At 37.0% G+C, this 19,558-nt stretch overlaps 1 protein-coding gene across 1 annotated transcript in view; it reads left to right on the top strand.

The window, feature by feature from the left end:
• The first annotated feature begins 3,748 nt into the window (after positions 1 to 3,748).
• The window catches only part of LOC134844170 (dynein regulatory complex protein 11-like), a 37,646-nt gene continuing 21,836 nt past the window's right edge, over positions 3,749 to 19,558 (top strand). The window contains exons 1-8 of the mRNA XM_063860722.1: positions 3,749 to 4,028; positions 4,484 to 4,732; positions 5,111 to 5,283; positions 5,557 to 5,641; positions 7,676 to 7,852; positions 8,155 to 8,322; positions 8,619 to 8,751; positions 9,180 to 9,388. Of these exons, the coding sequence (XP_063716792.1) occupies positions 3,888 to 4,028; positions 4,484 to 4,732; positions 5,111 to 5,283; positions 5,557 to 5,641; positions 7,676 to 7,852; positions 8,155 to 8,322; positions 8,619 to 8,751; positions 9,180 to 9,388 (1,335 nt within the window). The 5' untranslated portion in view covers positions 3,749 to 3,887. The remainder of the gene's footprint in view (positions 4,029 to 4,483; positions 4,733 to 5,110; positions 5,284 to 5,556; positions 5,642 to 7,675; positions 7,853 to 8,154; positions 8,323 to 8,618; positions 8,752 to 9,179; positions 9,389 to 19,558) is intronic.

Genomic DNA, 19,558 nt, shown 5'->3' on the forward strand with positions numbered 1-19,558 from the left:
GCTAGGAGATATAAGAGTAAGATTAAAATTGGTATTAGATTAAGAAGTTGCACGAATCTAACCGGCCGAAAATAAGATAGAGTGACAAACAGACGGTGTAACTTATCTGAAATTACTCTATGAGTATGTTACCTCTGGCATAAACTCAAATGGGAAAAACAACAGCCCCTGTTTAGGAGTTATGTTGCAAACTGTTTGTGTTCCACTCGTGGGCCAGTGGTATGAGTGCCGGCTACCATGTGATCCTGATTGCACTGGACAGGGTCATTCTCATCCGTGCTCCCTTCTGGCACAAGCGGCAGCTCACCACTAAGAGTATTCTACGAATCAGGGATGTTCATATAATTAAGAGAAAAAAAACGTAACCTGGTGATTTATTGATTATTGGCCGTCCTCAGCTGTTTAATTGAAGTTATAGACTTACATATTTTTCAGGTTGTAGTTTTTGGTCATTAATACAACAAAACTGTCAAGTTTTGTTTTTAACCAAATTTAAGTTACGAACTAAAAGTTATTTTATATGCTTTCTGCAGAAGCTTTTCGCAATCTTTATCCATACTTTTCTTACTTCTTTTTCTACCAACATTTCTAGCATCCAATCTAACGCCAAATTTCACGCTTAAGATTTTCTAAATGCGCTTTATGTTTCAAAATAAAATTGAATTCGCAAAATATTAATTTGTTAGCTGGCTAAAAATAGAACAATCAATGGCACAAAAACTACCAAAAGAGCCAAACCCGACGGTTTTGGAGAGCTTTTTTACCAACTTAAGGTCCCGGCTTTAATCAATATAATTCAGAAGGACATAAGCTGTTCGATTGTTTTGAAAATAAACTTCCTAATAGAAATCTGTTCAAAGAAAAAAAAATTCAATGAAATGTATCAAAAGGTTTTTTTCTAAATTTTATTTTGAAGAAAATTTTGTGAATATCCTTTTCGCAAACCATAGCTGCTCAGTCGCTGCAATATCGTACGTCTGTTGCACTCCGTGCCTCATAATTGCAACTAGGACCTCGGAACAATCGGGTAAATGTGAAATTCTGGAGGGTCAAATTCTAAACACCTGGTACGCACAGTTGTTCTCCTATTTCATGATGGCTGTTCTTGCTGTTCCGACTGTTGTTCTCGTCATCTGTAACGTCGTGTTCGGCCGAGCGTTGAATCAACGAGAGAAAAGGTTGAACGCACATCCGCAGAAAAATCAGCTAGACGTTCCAACTGATGTAATGAACGAAGGCCAAAAAGTCTCTCAAACCTCGCAGGATAGCACAAGTTCAAAGGACAATCGAAAACGGGTCAAACAACAAAACCGAAGAAATTACATAACGATGCTCATGTTTCTATCGCTTGCCTACATCATATGCTCTTGTGGCACCACAACTTTTGTCATCATTTTCTGGTTTTCTGAAAACGAGGCTAAGGTTTCGTTTTTCAAAACAGCTGCTGAGATTTGGACCATTTTGAACAACTCAACAAACTTTATATTCTACTGCATGAGCGGGTCGGCCTATCGGACGGCGTTTCGGAATGGGATTGCTCCAGTGTTTCAGCAATGTAGAAACAACATCAGGAGGCAACGGGACTGCGGGCAAACTGGCCGAAAAATATCACAATTGAGTACTATCGAAATGAGTGTTGTGACGATGACTGTTGCCGGACGCATGTAGAATGTAAGAGTACAATCAGAATTAATTTATGGGATTTGAGGTCAACTTTTGTCAATGAGCTGTGAATAATCAACTCCAAATACGAAATCAAGAATCTTTGACCTCCTGTCAAAATTTACATGGCTCTTTCGTATTTCAGTCTGAATAATAATTGATTTTTAATAGCACATTAAAATTTAAATAATTGAATGATTCTGATATATGTTACCCCTATCAATTATATGCTATCCCTATCAACTATCTTACCTTGCATTAATTTCAGGAGCGGATCAATGTTTTTCTCTAGCGGGATTTTCAATTTTTTTTCAAAAATTGTGTCGACACCTTTTTTTAGAGTTGCCGAGCTCTCCCAAATCATTGACAAGACTTTATTTCGACCAAATTTTCTGCGCCGCAGGCGATCTGTTGAAAAAAGAGACCAAAAGCGTTTTTAGGCACGTTTTCGAAAATGTTGACCAAAAATTGCGTTTGTCGGCTCGAACTCCCTTGTCGGCTAGAAAATAATTAGGGTCAATCAGCTAAAAATAAACCTTAAAATAGTACCAAAGGAGAACCTTGTGGGTCGGCTGTGGGTCAAATCCTTGAAGAAAATGCGCCCCTGATGCATTTATTGTATTGCATGTTTTCATAAATCTATAACTCTCCCTCACATTTGTATTTGAATTGAAATTTTTTCTATCAAAATCTGATTTTTTATGTTTAGCAAACTGGGATCAAACTTTCAAAGCTAGGAAGGCAAGCAAAACTACGGTTTAGAAAGTTTTTTCTAAATTGATGTAGTTTTTTCTGCTTGGTGTGATAAAAAAAAGTCTGACGCAAAATTATAATTTAGGCGTATTAGACAGTCATAGTAAAACTTTTGAATTTTTTAAAGTTTTTGGTTCCCAAAATGAAGCTTAAAAACTCCAAATACAAAATACCTTTTCACGTGTTCTGTATATGTAGCTGATATAAATTTCCTGATGCTTTCTATCACGCCATAAGTGAAACCTCACAGCATGCTCTGCAAGAGAAATCACCAAACTCACATGTAGCTCATGTAATTAACAGGATGCGAAAGTCACGTGAGTGTCGGATGATTAAAATCTCAGATTTCTATTATATTTCAGCAGTTGCTCGCAAGCGGTATTTAGTTGCACGGCAAAAAATTTTTGAGTCCGAAGGCAACGACTCCAAAAATTACGTCCGACAACGTTCACAGGCTCCTGTAAAGCAAGGGAGAAAGCTGAGAATATCAAAGAAAATTCAATTTAATTGTCAGTCAGATCGAAATCGATTGAAATCGTCAGATCGTGTATTCGATCCCATGCCATGGCAATGATAGTGTGTGAGGAAAAGCTCTCACTTGACCTCCAGCTTCAGGTCTACCACAACCTGACCAAATTTGGCTGCAATAGTGGTACCACGTAAAAGTTCTAGACGCAAAAAAATGGCCTCGAGTCGCAAAAAACCAGCTTCGCTTAGCAAAATAACACTGTCTGGAATGTGGGGAGATAATACAAACGGACTATCCTCGACAGGACTGTTAAGGCCTACTGATAGCTCCTCTGCGGTTCGCAGGAACAACAATTATTATTAATTATTAATTATAATTTAATCACTCAGCAATAGCAACTAGGCCTTAATAAGAGAGTAAAAACAGTTTAAAAAATCCACTGAGCCATTAACTAATATATGCTATGCATACACACATAATGGGAGGAAGGAAAAAGGGCCATTTGAAAAACCTTTTTAACGTTATGTCTTGGTGTAATCAAATTCTGCATGATAAACTAAATATGTAAGTTGATTACACTTGTTTTTCATATTATACAACGAAAAATCGCACATTAGAAAAATCATCAGAAAATTCAGCCATAATAGCACGCAACACAACTAAGAAAAGGGAAAACTTGAAATGTTGGGGGGGGGGGGGGTCGAAAAGAGCCAGAATTGTTGCTAGAGTTATAGAGTTATCTCAGACAATCTAACCTCTTCTACCAAATTAATGCCGATATAGATACGGGATACACATTTTTTTGGTCTACAAAAATATTTAATTTAACACGTGCACTTTAATGTCTGATTTTGAATAAAAATAAGCATTTACCTCCAAACACGCACAATAACACAGTACGCACACACATTTTTGTGTACATTAAAATTTGTGTACATTGGTTTAAAAAATACCTCACTTGTGTTTTTTTGTTACGAGAGTTTTGTAGTTTGCGTCTGCGGTGATGTCGCACACTTCGTACAATAAACAGTGGCTGATGGCCCAGCAGGAGATCTCGGATCTCTTAGTGGAGGAGTGTCCCCCCGAGCCCCCCAAGCCAGAGCAGGACAAGACAGTCGCCTTCCAGAATGTGGCCACGCTTTATGTAAAATATGCAATTACTTTTCTCTTTTTATTATAGTCTCTTTAACCGTCACCCCATTATCGGTTTTTACCAGAAATTTCTATCAAGCCATAAAAGCATCTCTTGAGTACTTTGTGTCAGCGTGAACGAGTGAATGAATTTTAACATCATTTCTTATATGCAAATAGAGTATGAACAATTTTTAATTAATTTGATGTAAGAACCCTGTTAGTTAAAAAAAGAGGGGTATTTTCTAATACCCCCCCCCCCCAGCCACACACACACACGCACACACGCACACACGCACATATACACACATATTTGAGTTCCAAGTTTGAAAATCTATTTTAACGCTGTCAGAATTCAATTAAATATAACACATAAAACAACTTTTAAAATGAAAAATACGAGAAGTGTGGTACGGGGCGTGAAAAAGAGCTTACACGAGTACTCATTATTGCTTTATTTTACTGTAGGTGAAGTACATCCAGATCTTCCGGCGTCTGGAGCAGTGCTATGACCAGGTGGTCCACCCGCAGAAGAGGATGTTGCTGAGACACCTGCTGGACGGGGTGACTGGCAGGGTGCTGGAGCTGAAGAACGAGCTAGTGGGTCTTGACTTCCACGAAGTACACGTGCTGGATGACATTCTTATGGACATGAAGCTGACCCCGGCTGACCTGGAGATGCCGATTCCCAAGTACTACACACTGGAACGGGCAAAGGTTTGAGCATCAATAGCAGATTTGTACAAAAATATAATTTTCGCACCTGCATTGGAAATATATAAAATACTGTTCTAATTAAAATTCTGAATAAGGCAGAGTGCAGGAACTAAGATCTCAAGAAAGAAAAAAGGAAAATGGGTTCGTTTTAAGTAGCAAATCAGCATGTTGAGCTGAAACAGCTGAAACAATTTGCTCGTCTTTTGCTCGTGAACTCTCTCGGCTCTTTTACGTTTTTGGTTCTTTTTCCTAACCCTATTAAAAATTTGATCCTATTAAAAATTTGGTTATGCAATATCAGATGCAGCAGTGAATTGAATAAAAGCAATGATAAAATATTTTTTTGCCACTGAGTCTTCTATGCCTGTGGCGGTTTAGGTGCTGAAGGAGCGTGAGAAGATGTTGAGTTCCATCCTGGCCAGGATAGGGGCGGGGGAGGCAAAGGAGTCGGATGAGTACAAGATGAGCATCCCAGACGCCATCCAATTAGTCCAGGTACACGAGAGGGCCAGACAGGGCAGGCTCAGGGCAAAGTTCATGCGCGAAATCAGGTAAACCGCTACTTATAGGAATTTATCGATGAATAAGTCTCAAAAGATTGAAGGCCAAATTTTATAGTTGAATCGAAGTTTCAGTGCGAATCATTGTTTTTGTTTTAGTAGTTAACATAAGTAACGTAATTTGTAAGCAAAGTATGGTTGGGTACGCTTTAAAGTTTAAACATACATATTGGGCGCAATTTCTACATACCGGCTGTCGTACATATTTTTGTTACTTTTTTAAATGTTTCTCAAACTAATTTATGTATTTTTTATTCTTTCTAGGCAACAAGAGGAGAAGGAGAACGAGGCGGCCGCCAGGGGAGTCCCCACCCTGGACCCAGAAGTAGCTGCAATCAAAGTTCAGAAGGTAGCGCTCTTATTGTCTATCACTGATTAGTCAGGTTTTCCGCAGTACCACCAGTAGGTTTACACCCTCTTGGATTTAGTTTGGTATAATTTTCTTTTGATGAAATTCATCCTAGGTAATTTAGCAAGGGCTTTTAGCGTGCATTTAGTAAACAAAAGCTATACGCTTTTTTTTCTTATAATCAAAGATAATTTTGTGGCATTTCGTGACGTTTTCCCGTTAATGATATCTTACAGGGGCGGATTTGGAGGTGACGGACGCATACGAATACTAGGTATGGTAGATAGGATATTAACCAATCAGTAGCGAGACAGAAAACAAGCAAGTGTAAGCAAGAACAACAAGACTGCTCGTATCCGGGCGGAATCCCTGAATGTTATGACTGCCCTTTAAGGTCTATGGACCAGTAAAAACATGAAAAAATTGTAATAAAACAAAAAGAAAAAATTTAAAATTTGAGATTTTTTGTGAAAATCATCACCCACATGCCATATAAAATACAAAGTGATAAAATTCGCTTTTATTATCCAATCAATTGTGGCAAAAAGACTTCTTTTAACCAATTTGAACGATTTCTAAGACGGATTAAATCTCCGCTTATGCGTTAATATCGCATGTTAATTGGGCTTTTTTTCCTCCCCCAAATACGAGCATCAATTTTATCGTGTAACGAGTGATTTTACAAGGTTAATTATGAAGACCAAATATGTTTGCCATGGCCTTATTAGTCCGTATGCCAATTTTCATAACCATCGAATAATGTGAACAAATTTTTCATTTGTAAAATTTTGCAGGTGGGGGGGGAAGGAAAAAGAGCCGTTAATTGGCCAAAATGGCCAAAATGGCAAACCCCCATAACTTTTCTATTATCACAATACGAGACGCTAAACACTTCTTCTGTATTCTACATAGCGTGGGGTGATAAAATGAAGACAAAATGAAAAAAGTTATTTTTTTCTCAATTGTTTTGTCAATTATTCAACCAAAAAAAAACTTTTTAATTGGCCTTAAGTACAGTCGAAACATTCAAGGATTTGCCTTGATATACGAGCAGTCTTGTCTTCTCTTAATTCTGAGTGTTAATATAGTGTTTGTCTACTTTATGAAATTTCATTTTTTTGCGACGCATTTTGATGAATAAAATCAATTTAATTGAAACTTAACGTGTCTCAAGTAGAGCCAGTTGTTCCGACTTTTGTAACAAAAGTAACGGAATATTTGTGCTCTGGGTGGGTTTTTTTCTTCAGACAAATTTAGACTGTTTAACTATCCATTTTTGACGGAACTTTTTTTATATCAATCGAAAGCTATTGTTGTCCTGAGCTTAAACTTGAAAAAATATTTCTTCTGTGATTATTTTTCGTAAAGTTATGGGGCTTTAAAGATCGCCTTTTTGGCTATTTGGGGCAATTAACGCGCGATAGGTTTCGCGCTATTAACGCGTAAGCGAGATTTAATCCGTATTAGAACTCGTTCCCAATTGATTCAAGGAAGCTTTTATGTCATAACTGACTTGTTAATAGGAGCAAAATCTATCACTTTGTACTTAATATAGCATGTGGGGGATGTTTTTGCAAAAAAAAATCTTTTTTAATTCCGACTTTCGATACGAAAGTGACTGAATATTTGTGCTCGGGGTGGGTTTTTTTTTCTGCAGACAAATTTCGACTTTTTAACTAGCCTTTTTTGACACGAATGTTTTATATCATTCAAAAGGTATTGTTGTCCTGAGTTTGAATTTGAAAAGATATTTCACTTGTGATCATTTTTTGTAAAGTTATGGGGGTTTAAAGATTGGCATTTTGGCCAACTTGGGACAATTAACGCGCGATTTATTTCGCGCTTTTAACGCGTGAGCGGAGATTTAATCCGTTCTAGAAACCGTTCCAAATTCGTTTAAATAAGCTTATAAGCCATAATTGATTTGTTACAATGAGCGAAATCTTTTCTTTTAATCTTAAAAGGCAATCGGAACATTCAGGTCATCGCCCTGATACTAGCAGTCTTGTTACCTTTTACTTGCATTTTCTTTAGGTGTGGAAGGGGTTTGCGGCCAGAAAGCGGGTGAGAAAGGAGCGGGAGGAGGAGATGATGTTCATTCACATGGTGCCAGCCCCCGCCCCTCCCTACAAGAACACGGCAAAATATGCTTCCCTCAAGAACGAGGACAAGAGAAGGACCACCCAGGAGACCAATGAACAGGAGTACCAGGCTAGTTGTAACACACCAATCATCAATTCTTTCTTGCCAAAAAAATGATGTTTCAATTTTATATCGTTGATTTATAGTATTAGTCAATTGAGACGATACTGTGTCAAAGACAGTTTTGCGGAACTGAAATGATTAAACTTCTTTCCTGGATTTACCAGAAGAACACCGTTTCTCATCATGCAAAAAAACTTTTATGTTACGCTCATCCCAGCTTTTAGTCAAACTTGCTTATACCCCATTGCTAATTATTGCTTTTTTCTTGTTTTTTTTAGAGCTGAAATGATTACAATTTCTGATTTTAGAATGCGCGTATCTCTGTGAAGCAGAAGATACGAGAGGTGGAGGGACCGGACATGAAGGAGACTCTGCAGGAGAGCATCCGGGAATGGTTCATAGAGACCAGAGACGCCACTGGCAAGTTTCCAGACTTCCCCGAGGAGGACGAGGGGGGATCACTCAAGATATTCCAGGCATGCATTCATTTGAAATTTTTTGACCATGAAACATTAAAACCATGAAACATATGATTTGATTCAAAATGTTCTTCATATTTTCGTGTAATAGACATTGACTGTTTAAATGCGTTTTAAGTGGTTTATAACATCAATTAGCTGGTCCAAAGCATTTAGACATTGAAGTGGATCATAACGTCGATATAGAAACAAATCCTAAGATGCAGTAAAGCTGTGTATGCCTTCATGAAGATGTTAGGTACAGTTTGGTTGTATGGAAGGCGTGGTTCGTGTAAAGGAAGGCGTGGTTTCAGGAGAAAGACCCAGCTGAACTGGCCAAAGAGCTGGAGGAGAAGGAGGAGGGAGGGGACAAGAAGAAGGGCAAAAAGGGCAAGAAGAGTGGGAAGAAAGACAAGAAAGACAAGAAGGGCAAGAAGGGAAAGAAAGGTGCAAGATCTTGCCTAGAACCGGGGCATCTTTAAGTGGGGGGGGGGGGGGGGGGGGGGAGGACTTTTTTTCTCAAAATATCGACCCTTTCACACTCAAAGATACAGAAAGTCGGACACTTCTTTTCTCAGAGTATATAACCATTCACAGCCCAATGGGTCCCCTTGGTATCATTTTAAGTCAAAATTTGGTGAAATTTTACTTTTTTGGCCGAGAATTTCTTAAGTTTTACTAACGTTCAGGTTTTTAATTTTTTTTGATCAAATATGATTTTGACTACAATCCGGCGTAACGGTCCGCAGAATTATATCTTTGTTTGCAAAAACAGCATATATCTGGCTTTTTTCTGTCTTTCATAAACCAATTCCATTGTTGTGTATCTATCATTTTTTTAATTAAAGAAAATTATTAAAAAAAAAAACATTCAGGCAAGAAGGGGAAAGGAGATGACGACGAAGAGGAGTCCGGGTTCAAGATGGCGGAGTCCAAGTTCCTGCCCAATGTGAAGGAGGCCTCGAGCGATTTCGACACAGTGTGGAAGACGAGAGACGAGAGCCTCAATTTCAGCCAGAAACACGACCTCGAACTCATCAAGGAGGAGAAGCGAAAGGAGGTCGAGGAAGAAATCCGAGTTCAGGTGACTTATATTTATTTAAATGATTTGCCGCGTCGTCATTCGCGAACCTATTAAGAGAATTTTTCATTTGATTTTTTTTCACTATCAACTTTGCGAGAGGATCACCCTTGTCTGTTTCGTGTCAATTTTGTTGCTATTGTGACAACTCACATATAAAACACTTAAGCCTAAGCGGCAACTCGCAAAGCTCAACAAGAATAGCCAGTTGATGCGAAAGTTGTACAGAGCATTCTGACCAACTAAATTGATTTGAGAAGTTCTATTGGCAGTGAAAAAAAGCTGGGAAAAGTTTTTAATTTTTTTTAGTTTTGTTTGTCTTTTATCGTTGTTTTTTTAGAAAACGGGCATCCAAGTAAGCATAACGCTGTACAATTTTGAATGTAAACGGACATAATCTAAAAACGGTGCGTAATTTGTCTGAAAAACTAAAAAAAAGTCAAGCAGTTCCGGCCTATTATCAGACTGCTTGCTATCTTTTTTCGCGATTAGGCTCAAAATCATTTAATTTGAACCAGTTTTTTCCAAACACGAAAACTTTTGGAAAATTTTTTAATTGGTTCAAATCGCGACTGAAAAAGTTTTTAATATGACTTATCATTCGACTCTTCAAATGATTTTTTTTGTGGATGAATAGTTACCATATTTTGCGTCTAAAACAAAAAACTAAACAACTTCGATGTCAAAAACCCTCTGCACTTAGAACCATCCGAGCATTGAGAGATTTTTTTTAGATTTGAATAACTAAAAAAATTTTGTGAAATTCATTTGATCTATTTCGCAATTCGCGTGCCAATTCGTGTGCCAATTTACCTACAAAAAACCAATGAAGTCTATTGTAAAGTGATTCACTTAACAAGTGGGCTCTATGCATTTGATACTATGCAATTGATATGGAAAAACAGGTCATGAACCAGATAAATCGGAGGCCGATCAGCAATTAATAGCTATCAGTAGCTGCATAATTACCATTTGTCTTCAGGAAGCAACAGACAAAAAACCGTCCAGCATTAATGGAATTGTGTATTATTAAAAGTTAAATCCTTCAAATAATATTAAAAATGGGTTTACATATAAATTTTACTAACATTTAATTGTAACACTAATTTTAAAATAAATTTGAACACAACACGATTAGATAAATTGACAGTTTTTTGTCTGCTGCTTCCTGGAGGCAAATGGTAATTAAGCTGCTATGTATAGGGGGATCGCTCGTCTAGCATAAAACTCGACTAGCATAGTTTTGTGAAACTAAGCAAACAGCAAGCAAATGAAATTTTGAAACCAAATAACATCTCCCTACTTGACCCCCATTAAGAAACCAAACTGTGCACTGGATAGGAGCACAATTTTGTGTCTGTATGTTCCTGGATTCCAGAGACAAATCTTAAAATATGTTTCAAAATGTAAGTGAATTCCACAAACAAAATTTCAGTTGAATTCGCAAACATATACCGGTAACGTAAATTTTGTCGGCGCATTTGTTTTTGTTCCGGATTCTGCAACGAGCAAATATAGCTAGTTGTTCTGGGTTCCGCAACTGTAAGTGGATTCCGCAAAATGTAAGTGGAACCCGCAAATGAAAGTGGATTCCGCAAACTGTAAGTGGATTCCGAATTTTGTTAAATACTGAACTTGCATATGAACAATTAAAAGCTGAGCTGGAATCGTTATCTCTAGCAATGCGGAAATTAAAAGCAAAGACTTAACCATTGTCAGCGGAATCCACGAACAAGTCTTTGAACATTGGTTACCTAAATCGGTGGATGTCATCTTTTAGTATTTTGGAAAAACAACACCGAACATTTTCAATATTTGTAGTCATTGAGTTGAGAGGTTATGGAACACACAGCATATCGACAAATTAGGTCAGTATTTGGGATTGCGTCAATCCCAAATACTGATTTTGGAAGAATAACGCCGAATAAATGCAGTAATTGTAGTCATTGGGGTGAGACTGTATGGAAACACAACACACAGCATATCGCCAAATTAGGTCAGTATTTGGGATTCTATCGATCCCAAATACTGGTCAGTATTTGGGATTGATAAAATCCCAAAAAGTGGAATAACGTGGAATAAATATGGAATATATCCATTATTTGGAGTCATTAGGTTGAGAGTGATTAGAAACCCAACGCATAGCAAATCGTCGAATTAGTTCAGTATTTGGGATTTCATCGATCCCAAATACTGGTCAGTAATTGGGATTCCATTAATCCCAAACACTGATCTATTCTAGTAAATTTCTATTCTAGTAAAATCAAATCATGTATTGAAAAGATATAAATCTAAAGGCTACTACACATATAAATATATGTAAAGGGAATTCGCAAACAAAATGCGGATTCCTCTTACAGTTTGCGGATTCCGTTTACAATTTGCGGATTCCACTTGCAGTTGCGGATTCCGCATCAGATCAATTTAACGATACAAATGTTTTATCATTTGTTTTTGGTTTCCACAAACTGTTCTGGATTCCGCAAATACAGCTGCGGATTCCGCAAATTCGCCTATTTTTTGAGCGATTTTGAGCGGAACAATGATTTAGGTATTCGTTTGTGTAATATAAAACAGCATAGAAGATCAAAAAAGCAATATTGTGGGTTCCGCATTAAATCTGATTTTGGCCAGTTAGGATTCCGCATACAATGCAGAGAATGCACAGTTTGGCCTCGTAATGCCCATCCTGAAAAAAAGGAGGTCGTTAATTGGCTTTCTTTGACTATGAGTTCGAATTTTCAGCCAATCAAAATAGAGAATTTTTCATGCAGCACTCAACAAGTTCAATGGAAGAGATAGAAGGGGAGGGATGGGGGAGGGGTAAGGAGGGGGAGGGGTAAGGAGGGGGAAGGGGTGCTAACTTGATCCAATTTTTGCAATACACAAGAATTGTGAACAGTCACACTTCGATCCAGTAAAACATTTAGAGGGGTAAGCGGACGCCTCCCCATATGACCACTCCTCATGGGATGTGACCCAATATGGGAGGGGGGAGGGGTTGTATTATAGGACTTTAAATTGGTCCAAGTTTTGTATCGCATAAACTCTGATCAGTCACACTTCGACCCAGTTAAGGATTTAGAGGGAGGAGGAGGAGCAGACGTTTCCCCATAAGACAACTCCCAAGGGATTTGACCCCATAGCCGCACAGAGGGTCCCCCCTTTGGTACTATTTTACAACCTTTATTTTTTGCTGATCGAATCTATAAAAAAAACACATGCATTAGGGGATAGTTAACAAAGTCCAACAGGAGCAAAATAATTAACAAGAACCTAATGATTTAACTTCAATTCAAATTTATTTCAGTTTTGTGTTTCGATTTCTATGCTGGTCGATAAGTATTTCAGTTTTAAAACTTTTATGCTAGTCGAGCTTTATGCTATTCGATTCACCGCCATTTATAGCTACTAATTGCTGATCGGCCTCTTTTTTTATCTGATTCATGACCTGTTTCGTCCCATTTTTTTCCGACGCGAGGGGTTATCTTTTAGACCAAAACGGCATATGAAAAATTGTAAGAATAATCATTAAAATATTAATATTAATGGGTTTCACCAAGAAATGGAAGAATTTATAAGTCCCTCGAAAGTTTGAGTTTTCTAGTCTGTTTCGTTATAAATCCAATAAGGTCCAAGTTTATATGTTGTAGTAGACGTAACAAGATATCAAGTAGTTCCAACAAAAGCCTGTTAATTCTGTCTTGACAATTTCTCCAAAAATGTTCACATGGCTGCTAATTCGTTTATGAAGAAAAATAACTCGGTGCAAAAAAAATTTGTTTGCTGGATGACAGTAGAACTTTTACAATCACAAACATTTCTTTTTGTTCAAAATTTGCTCTGGTATGTTTGAGGTTTTCGTTGATGCCAAGATATTCTCTCCATGGAACGTTGTACTTTCCTTGAACGATTTTACTGAATAGAAGAATATCATGCATCTCTCAGTAGAGAGATACAGGAAGTCTTCTAAGGCGCATGAGATGGTCTTTGTACTCGGTGCTTGGGATATCCATGTTGTAACACGTTTTTGAAGTAGCTCAGAAGAGCGAAGTGCCCGTTTACTTGGATACCACAACTGCATTCCAGATAGTAAGATTTGTATCAAAAGGCCTCGAAGTAAGTGTAACTTGGTATATTGGTTGGTAAGTAGAGATATGTTAGGGCTCTCCATGTGGAATGAGGCATACGACTTGGTACACCTCGTGTTTATATGTGTATTCCAATTTAGTTTATCTAAAAATTCTATGGTCTGTTCTAATCAAAAATGTTTGAAACAAAGCAGAATTCTTTGCTGCTGTTAAATTTGAAGAGCATAAAAACCCGCTCGTTTTAATTTATACGCTCATTGAATTGTCTTTGCAGCACTTCGATAACATATCCAGAGGGCACTGAAGACTCTGTCTTGCACTAATACAAGGGCTTAGATTATTCGCAAATCGTTTACGAAGAGCACTAGTACTTACAATTAAAGAAGGTAGATCAATTATGTAAAAGACGAACAAAAAAGATAATAGTTAAGATCCCTGTGGTACTTCGCTGGTTGCTTGTATAAACGTTGAAAGACTCCCATTGACACGCTGTTTCATGTTGGATAAATAGCTAGCCAAAAAGATTAGGAGGTTGCTTCTGATACCATATGAGTATAATTTGTTCAATAATTGCCTATGGCAGACTTTGTCAAACGCTTTTTCAAAATTTACGCAAATAGTTGCAAAAAAAATCTTGATTTTATTCTTTAGCATTGTACACTTCACTGAGGTGCGATAACATTTGGAGAATTAAAGAGTTGTTCTTCGTAAAACTATATTGCTTTGAAGAAAGGTAAGATTCAAAATTATCGTAGATGCAAATATACAAGAGCTGCTGCGAAACTTTCAATGTTGCATTCAGTAAAGAAATTGACGGTAATGTTCTTGGTTCGATTTATCACCCTTTACTGAATACTGGGACAATAATTGATTCTTTCCATTTAGTGAGAATTTATCCTTTATTGAAAAATGTTTTTACTAGAGCGTGTATCGGTGAAGTCGATGTTGGTGCCCAATTTATTAGAAGTATCATCGGTTCCAGATGCTTTATTGGTATCAAGTTGCTTTAATTCACTTTAACTTCTTTTGATGTAAAGGTTACAGAATTCAGTGTGCGTGGATTGCTATCGTCAGCATGGTTACCAGTGTTTTCAAATTTTGGATTGTATACAATTCCAAATTATTGGTTAAGCGAAATTGCTTTTTGGGCAACTTCAGTTGCATTTTCTTTACTGTAGAACTTGGTATTGGGTGGGATATCATGACGTTTTAGGGGTTTGAAGTTTTTGTATAATTGGTCAAACCTCTTGGATTTGAAAACGGTTTCCTCGTAATTACCCATTGGGTTTTCTCTATCATCCTAGTTTTGAGAAGCAGGCAGTTTTATGTCATCATGCCTTTTTGAAGTAAAATTTGTAAGCTGTTTGCCTTTTAACGATTTATTTTTCCTAATATTACGAAGTAGAAGGAGTGATTCGAGGAGGTAAACTCGACCTGTGTTTTGATCGAATAGGAACAACTTTTGCCTGTATCTCCGCTATCCAGTTAAACCATAAGTTCATCTCCGCAATCCAATTTACTTTTGAATATGACTTCTTTTTCATTGCAACAATTTTCTTTTCATTGGTTGTAGGAAAAATAAGAGAATATCGATAATGGTTGCTGAGGGCCTTCCGTGTTTTGAATACCCTTTGTGCAGAGATATGTTAGTTAACCATTTTGTCAGTTTAATTGAGTTGTTTGTTAAAACAACTTGTAGCGATTTGCTGGTAATTTCGTCAACTATTATCTGTTCATGCCCGTATTTGAAGATGAGGTCAATAGATTTCTGTTCGAAATCATCATTTGACAACATTAAATCCTAATTAGTACCAGGAAGGTTTGTGTCGCCGGTATTGAGGACGTTATCAATTTCAATTTGTACTCATAGTAGGCGCTTAGAGGGTCCCCCCTTTGGTACTATTTTACAACCTTTATTTTTTGCTGATCGAACCTATAAAAAAACACATGCATTAGGGGATAGTTAACAAAGACCAACAGGAGCAAAATAATTAACAAGAACCTAATGATTTAACTTCAATTCAAATTTATTTCAGTTTTGTGTTTCGATTTCTATGCTGGTCGATAAGTATTTCAGTTTTAAAACTTTTATGCTAGTCGAGCTTTATGCTATTCGATTAACCGCCATTTATAGCTACTAATTGCTGATCGGCCTCTTTTTTTATCTGATTCATGACCTGTTTCGTCCCATTTTTTTCCGACGCGAGGGGTTATCTTTTAGACCAAAACGGCATATGAAAAATTGTAAGAATAATCATTAAAATATTAATATTAATGGGTTTCACCAAGAAATGGAAGAATTTATAAGTCCCTCGAAAGTTTGAGTTTTCTAGTCTGTTTCGTTATAAATCCAATAAGGTCCAAGTTTATATGTTGTAGTAGACGTAACAAGATATCAAGTAGTTCCAACAAAAGCCTGTTAATTCTGTCTTGACAATTTCTCCAAAAATGTTCACATGGCTGCTAATTCGTTTATGAAGAAAAATAACTCGGTGCAAAAAAAATTTGTTTGCTGGATGGCAGTAGAACTTTTACAATCACAAACATTTCTTTTTGTTCAAAATTTGCTCTGGCAAGATTGAGGTTTTCGTTGATGCCAAGATATTCTCTCCATGGAACGTTGTACTTTCCTTGAACGATTTTACTGAATAGAAGAATATCATGCATCTCTCAGTAGAGAGATACAGGAAGTCTTCTAAGGCGCATGAGATGGTCTTTGTACTCGGTGCTTGGGATATCCATGTTGTAACACGTTTTTGAAGTAGCTCAGAAGAGCGAAGTGCCCGTTTACTTGGATACCACAACTGCATTCCAGATAGTAAGATTTGTATCAAAAGGCCTCGAAGTAAGTGTAACTTGGTATATTGGTTGGTAAGTAGAGATATGTTAGGGCTCTCCATGTGGAATGAGGCATACGACTTGGTACACCTCGTGTTTATATGTGTATTCCAATTTAGTTTATCTAAAAATTCTATGGTCTGTTCTAATCAAAAATGTTTGAAACAAAGCAGAATTCTTTGCTGCTGTTAAATTTGAAGAGCATAAAAACCCGCTCGTTTTAATTTATACGCTCATTGAATTGTCTTTGCAGCACTTCGATAACATATCCAGAGGGCACTGAAGACTCTGTCTTGCACTAATACAAGGGCTTAGATTATTCGCAAATCGTTTACGAAGAGCACTAGTACTTACAATTAAAGAAGGTAGATCAATTATGTAAAAGACGAACAAAAAAGATAATAGTTAAGATCCCTGTGGTACTTCGCTGGTTGCTTGTATAAACGTTGAAAGACTCCCATTGACACGCTGTTTCATGTTGGATAAATAGCTAGCCAAAAAGATTAGGAGGTTGCCTCTGATACCATATGAGTATAATTTGTTCAATAATTTCCTATGGCAGACTTTGTCAAACGCTTTTTCAAAATTTACGCAAATAGTTGCAAAAAAAATCTTGATTTTATTCTTTAGCATTGTACATTTCACTGAGGTGCGATAACATTTGGAGAATTAAAGAGTTGTTCTTCGTAAAACTATATTGCTTTGAAGAAAGGTAAGATTCAAAATTATCGTAGATGCAAATATACAAGAGCTGCTGCGAAACTTTCAATGTTGCATTCAGTAAAGAAATTGACGGTAATGTTCTTGGTTCGATTTATCACCCTTTACTGAATACTGGGACAATAATTGATTCTTTCCATTTAGTGAGAAATTATCCTTTATTGAAAAATGTTTTTACTAGAGCGTGTATCGGTGAAGTCGATGTTGGTGCCCAATTTATTAGAAGTATCATCGGTTCCAGATGCTTTATTGGTATCAAGTTGCTTTAATTCACTTTAACTTCTTTTGATGTAAAGGTTACAGAATTCAGTATGCGTGGATTGCTATCGTCAGCATGGTTACCAGTGTTTTCAAATTTTGGATTGTATACAATTCCAAATTATTGGTTAAGCGAAATTGCTTTTTGGGCAACTTCAGTTGCATTTTCTTTACTGTAGAACTTGGTATTGGGTAGGATAACATGACGTTTTAGGGGTTTGAAGTTTTTGTATAATTGGTCAAACCTCTTGGATTTGAAAACGGTTTCCTCGTAATTACCCATTGGGTTTTCTCTATCATCCTAGTTTTGAGAAGCAGGCAGTTTTATGTCATCATGCCTTTTTGAAGTAAAATTTGTAAGCTGTTTGCCTTTTAGCGATTTATTTTTCCTAATATTACGAAGTAGAAGGAGTGATTCGAGGAGGTAAACTCGACCTGTGTTTTGATCGAATAGGAACAACTTTTGCCTGTATCTCCGCTATCCAGTTAAACCATAAGTTCATCTCCGCAATCCAATTTACTTTTGAATATGACTTCTTTTTCATTGAAACAATTTTCTTTTCATTGGTTGTAGGAAAAATAAGAGAATATCGATAATGGTTGCTGAGGGCCTTCCGTGTTTTGAATACCCTTTGTGCAGAGATATGTTAGTTAACCATTTTGTCAGTTTAATTGAGTTGTTTGTTAAAACAACTTGTAGCGACTTGCTGGTAATTTCGTCAATTATTATCTGTTCATGCCCGTATTTGAAGATGAGGTCAATAGATTTCTGTTCGAAATCATCATTTGACAACATTAAATCCTAATTAGTACCAGGAAGGTTTGTGTCGCCGGTATTGAGAACGTTATCAATTTTATTTTGTTATTTTGTACTCATAGTAGGTGAACACCTAAAAATAGACCATGAAAGCGAGTATATTCCCGTCGATAACGACTATTGCAGGGCGTATTTTAAAGCGTATTGACATAAGGCGTATTGGCATACATGAGGCAAATATTGGCACAATTATTATAAGGCGTATTGGCATAGGCCAAATGGTCCTGGCGCCAAAAACAGATTGAACTAGGTTATACTCTTACGGTTGTTAGTGCTAGTACACATTGAGGAAACTTCTCGATTCAGTCCGCCAAACAAATGGTAACTTTTTCGCTTTCAGGTGCTTGTAAAGGTGTTCACCTATTTTATTTTGTACTTATAGTAGGTGAACACCTAAAAATAGACCATGAAAGCGAGTATATTCCCGTCGATAACGACTATTGCTGGGCGTATTTTAAAGCGTATTGACATAAGGCGTATTGGCATACATGAGGCATATATTGGCACAATTATTATAAGGCGTATTGGCATAGGCCAAATGGTCCTGGCGCCAAAAACAGATTGAACTAGGTTATACTTTGATTAAAAGTCAGTTGCATCGAGTCGCTTTGAAATTGCAGATAAATGCAAGTTAATTTTATTTTGTACTCATAGTAGGTGAACACCTAAAAATAGACCATGAAAGCGAGTATATTCCCGTCGATAACGACTATTGCTGGGCGTTTTTTTAAAGCGTATTGACATAAGGCATTGACATAAGGTATTGACATAAGGTATTGACATGAGGGATATATTGGCACAATTATTATAAGGCGTATTGGCATAAGCCAAATGGTCCTGGCGCCAAAAACAGATTGAACTAGGTTATAATCTTACAATTGTCAGTGCGAGTACACATTGAGGAAACTTCTCGATTCAGTCCGCCAAACAAATGGTGACTTTTTCGCTTTCAGGTGATCGAACTTCTGAGCAAAGGTCTGCCCAACTTTATCAGCAATTTTTTGCCCTTTGAATCGGTTAGCGTTGCATCGACTAGCATTTCCATCGATAATCTTTTTTTAAAAATTTCAGGCCGCATACGCAAATAATTTTTTACAAGCTCATTCGACAATATTTTGCTAACCGAGCGGTTGCCATTAGCTTATACAGTTTGTAAAGAAGCTGCTTTAGATTTTTATCATGATTGTAACACGAAAAGAACTAACGAACGAAATATTTTGTCATTGTCTTCCTTGATTGATAGCCAATTTTGACCATTTTGCAAAAATTAAAGGCTCAAATCAACTTTATTTGAAGCTTAATTTCATTTTTCGTTTTTGCTAATTTTTGTTGGGCTGAACATAATAAAAAATTTAAACAGTAGTTTGCAAAATTTTTGGACGCAGAACTCGGCTCGCTGGAGAATTTTTAATTTCCGCTTTTTCTCATTTGGCCCGGAAAAACTAATTC

This window comes from Symsagittifera roscoffensis, chromosome 4 (assembly GCF_963678635.1).
Source record: "Symsagittifera roscoffensis chromosome 4, txSymRosc1.1, whole genome shotgun sequence".
NCBI lineage: Eukaryota > Metazoa > Xenacoelomorpha > Acoela > Convolutidae > Symsagittifera > Symsagittifera roscoffensis.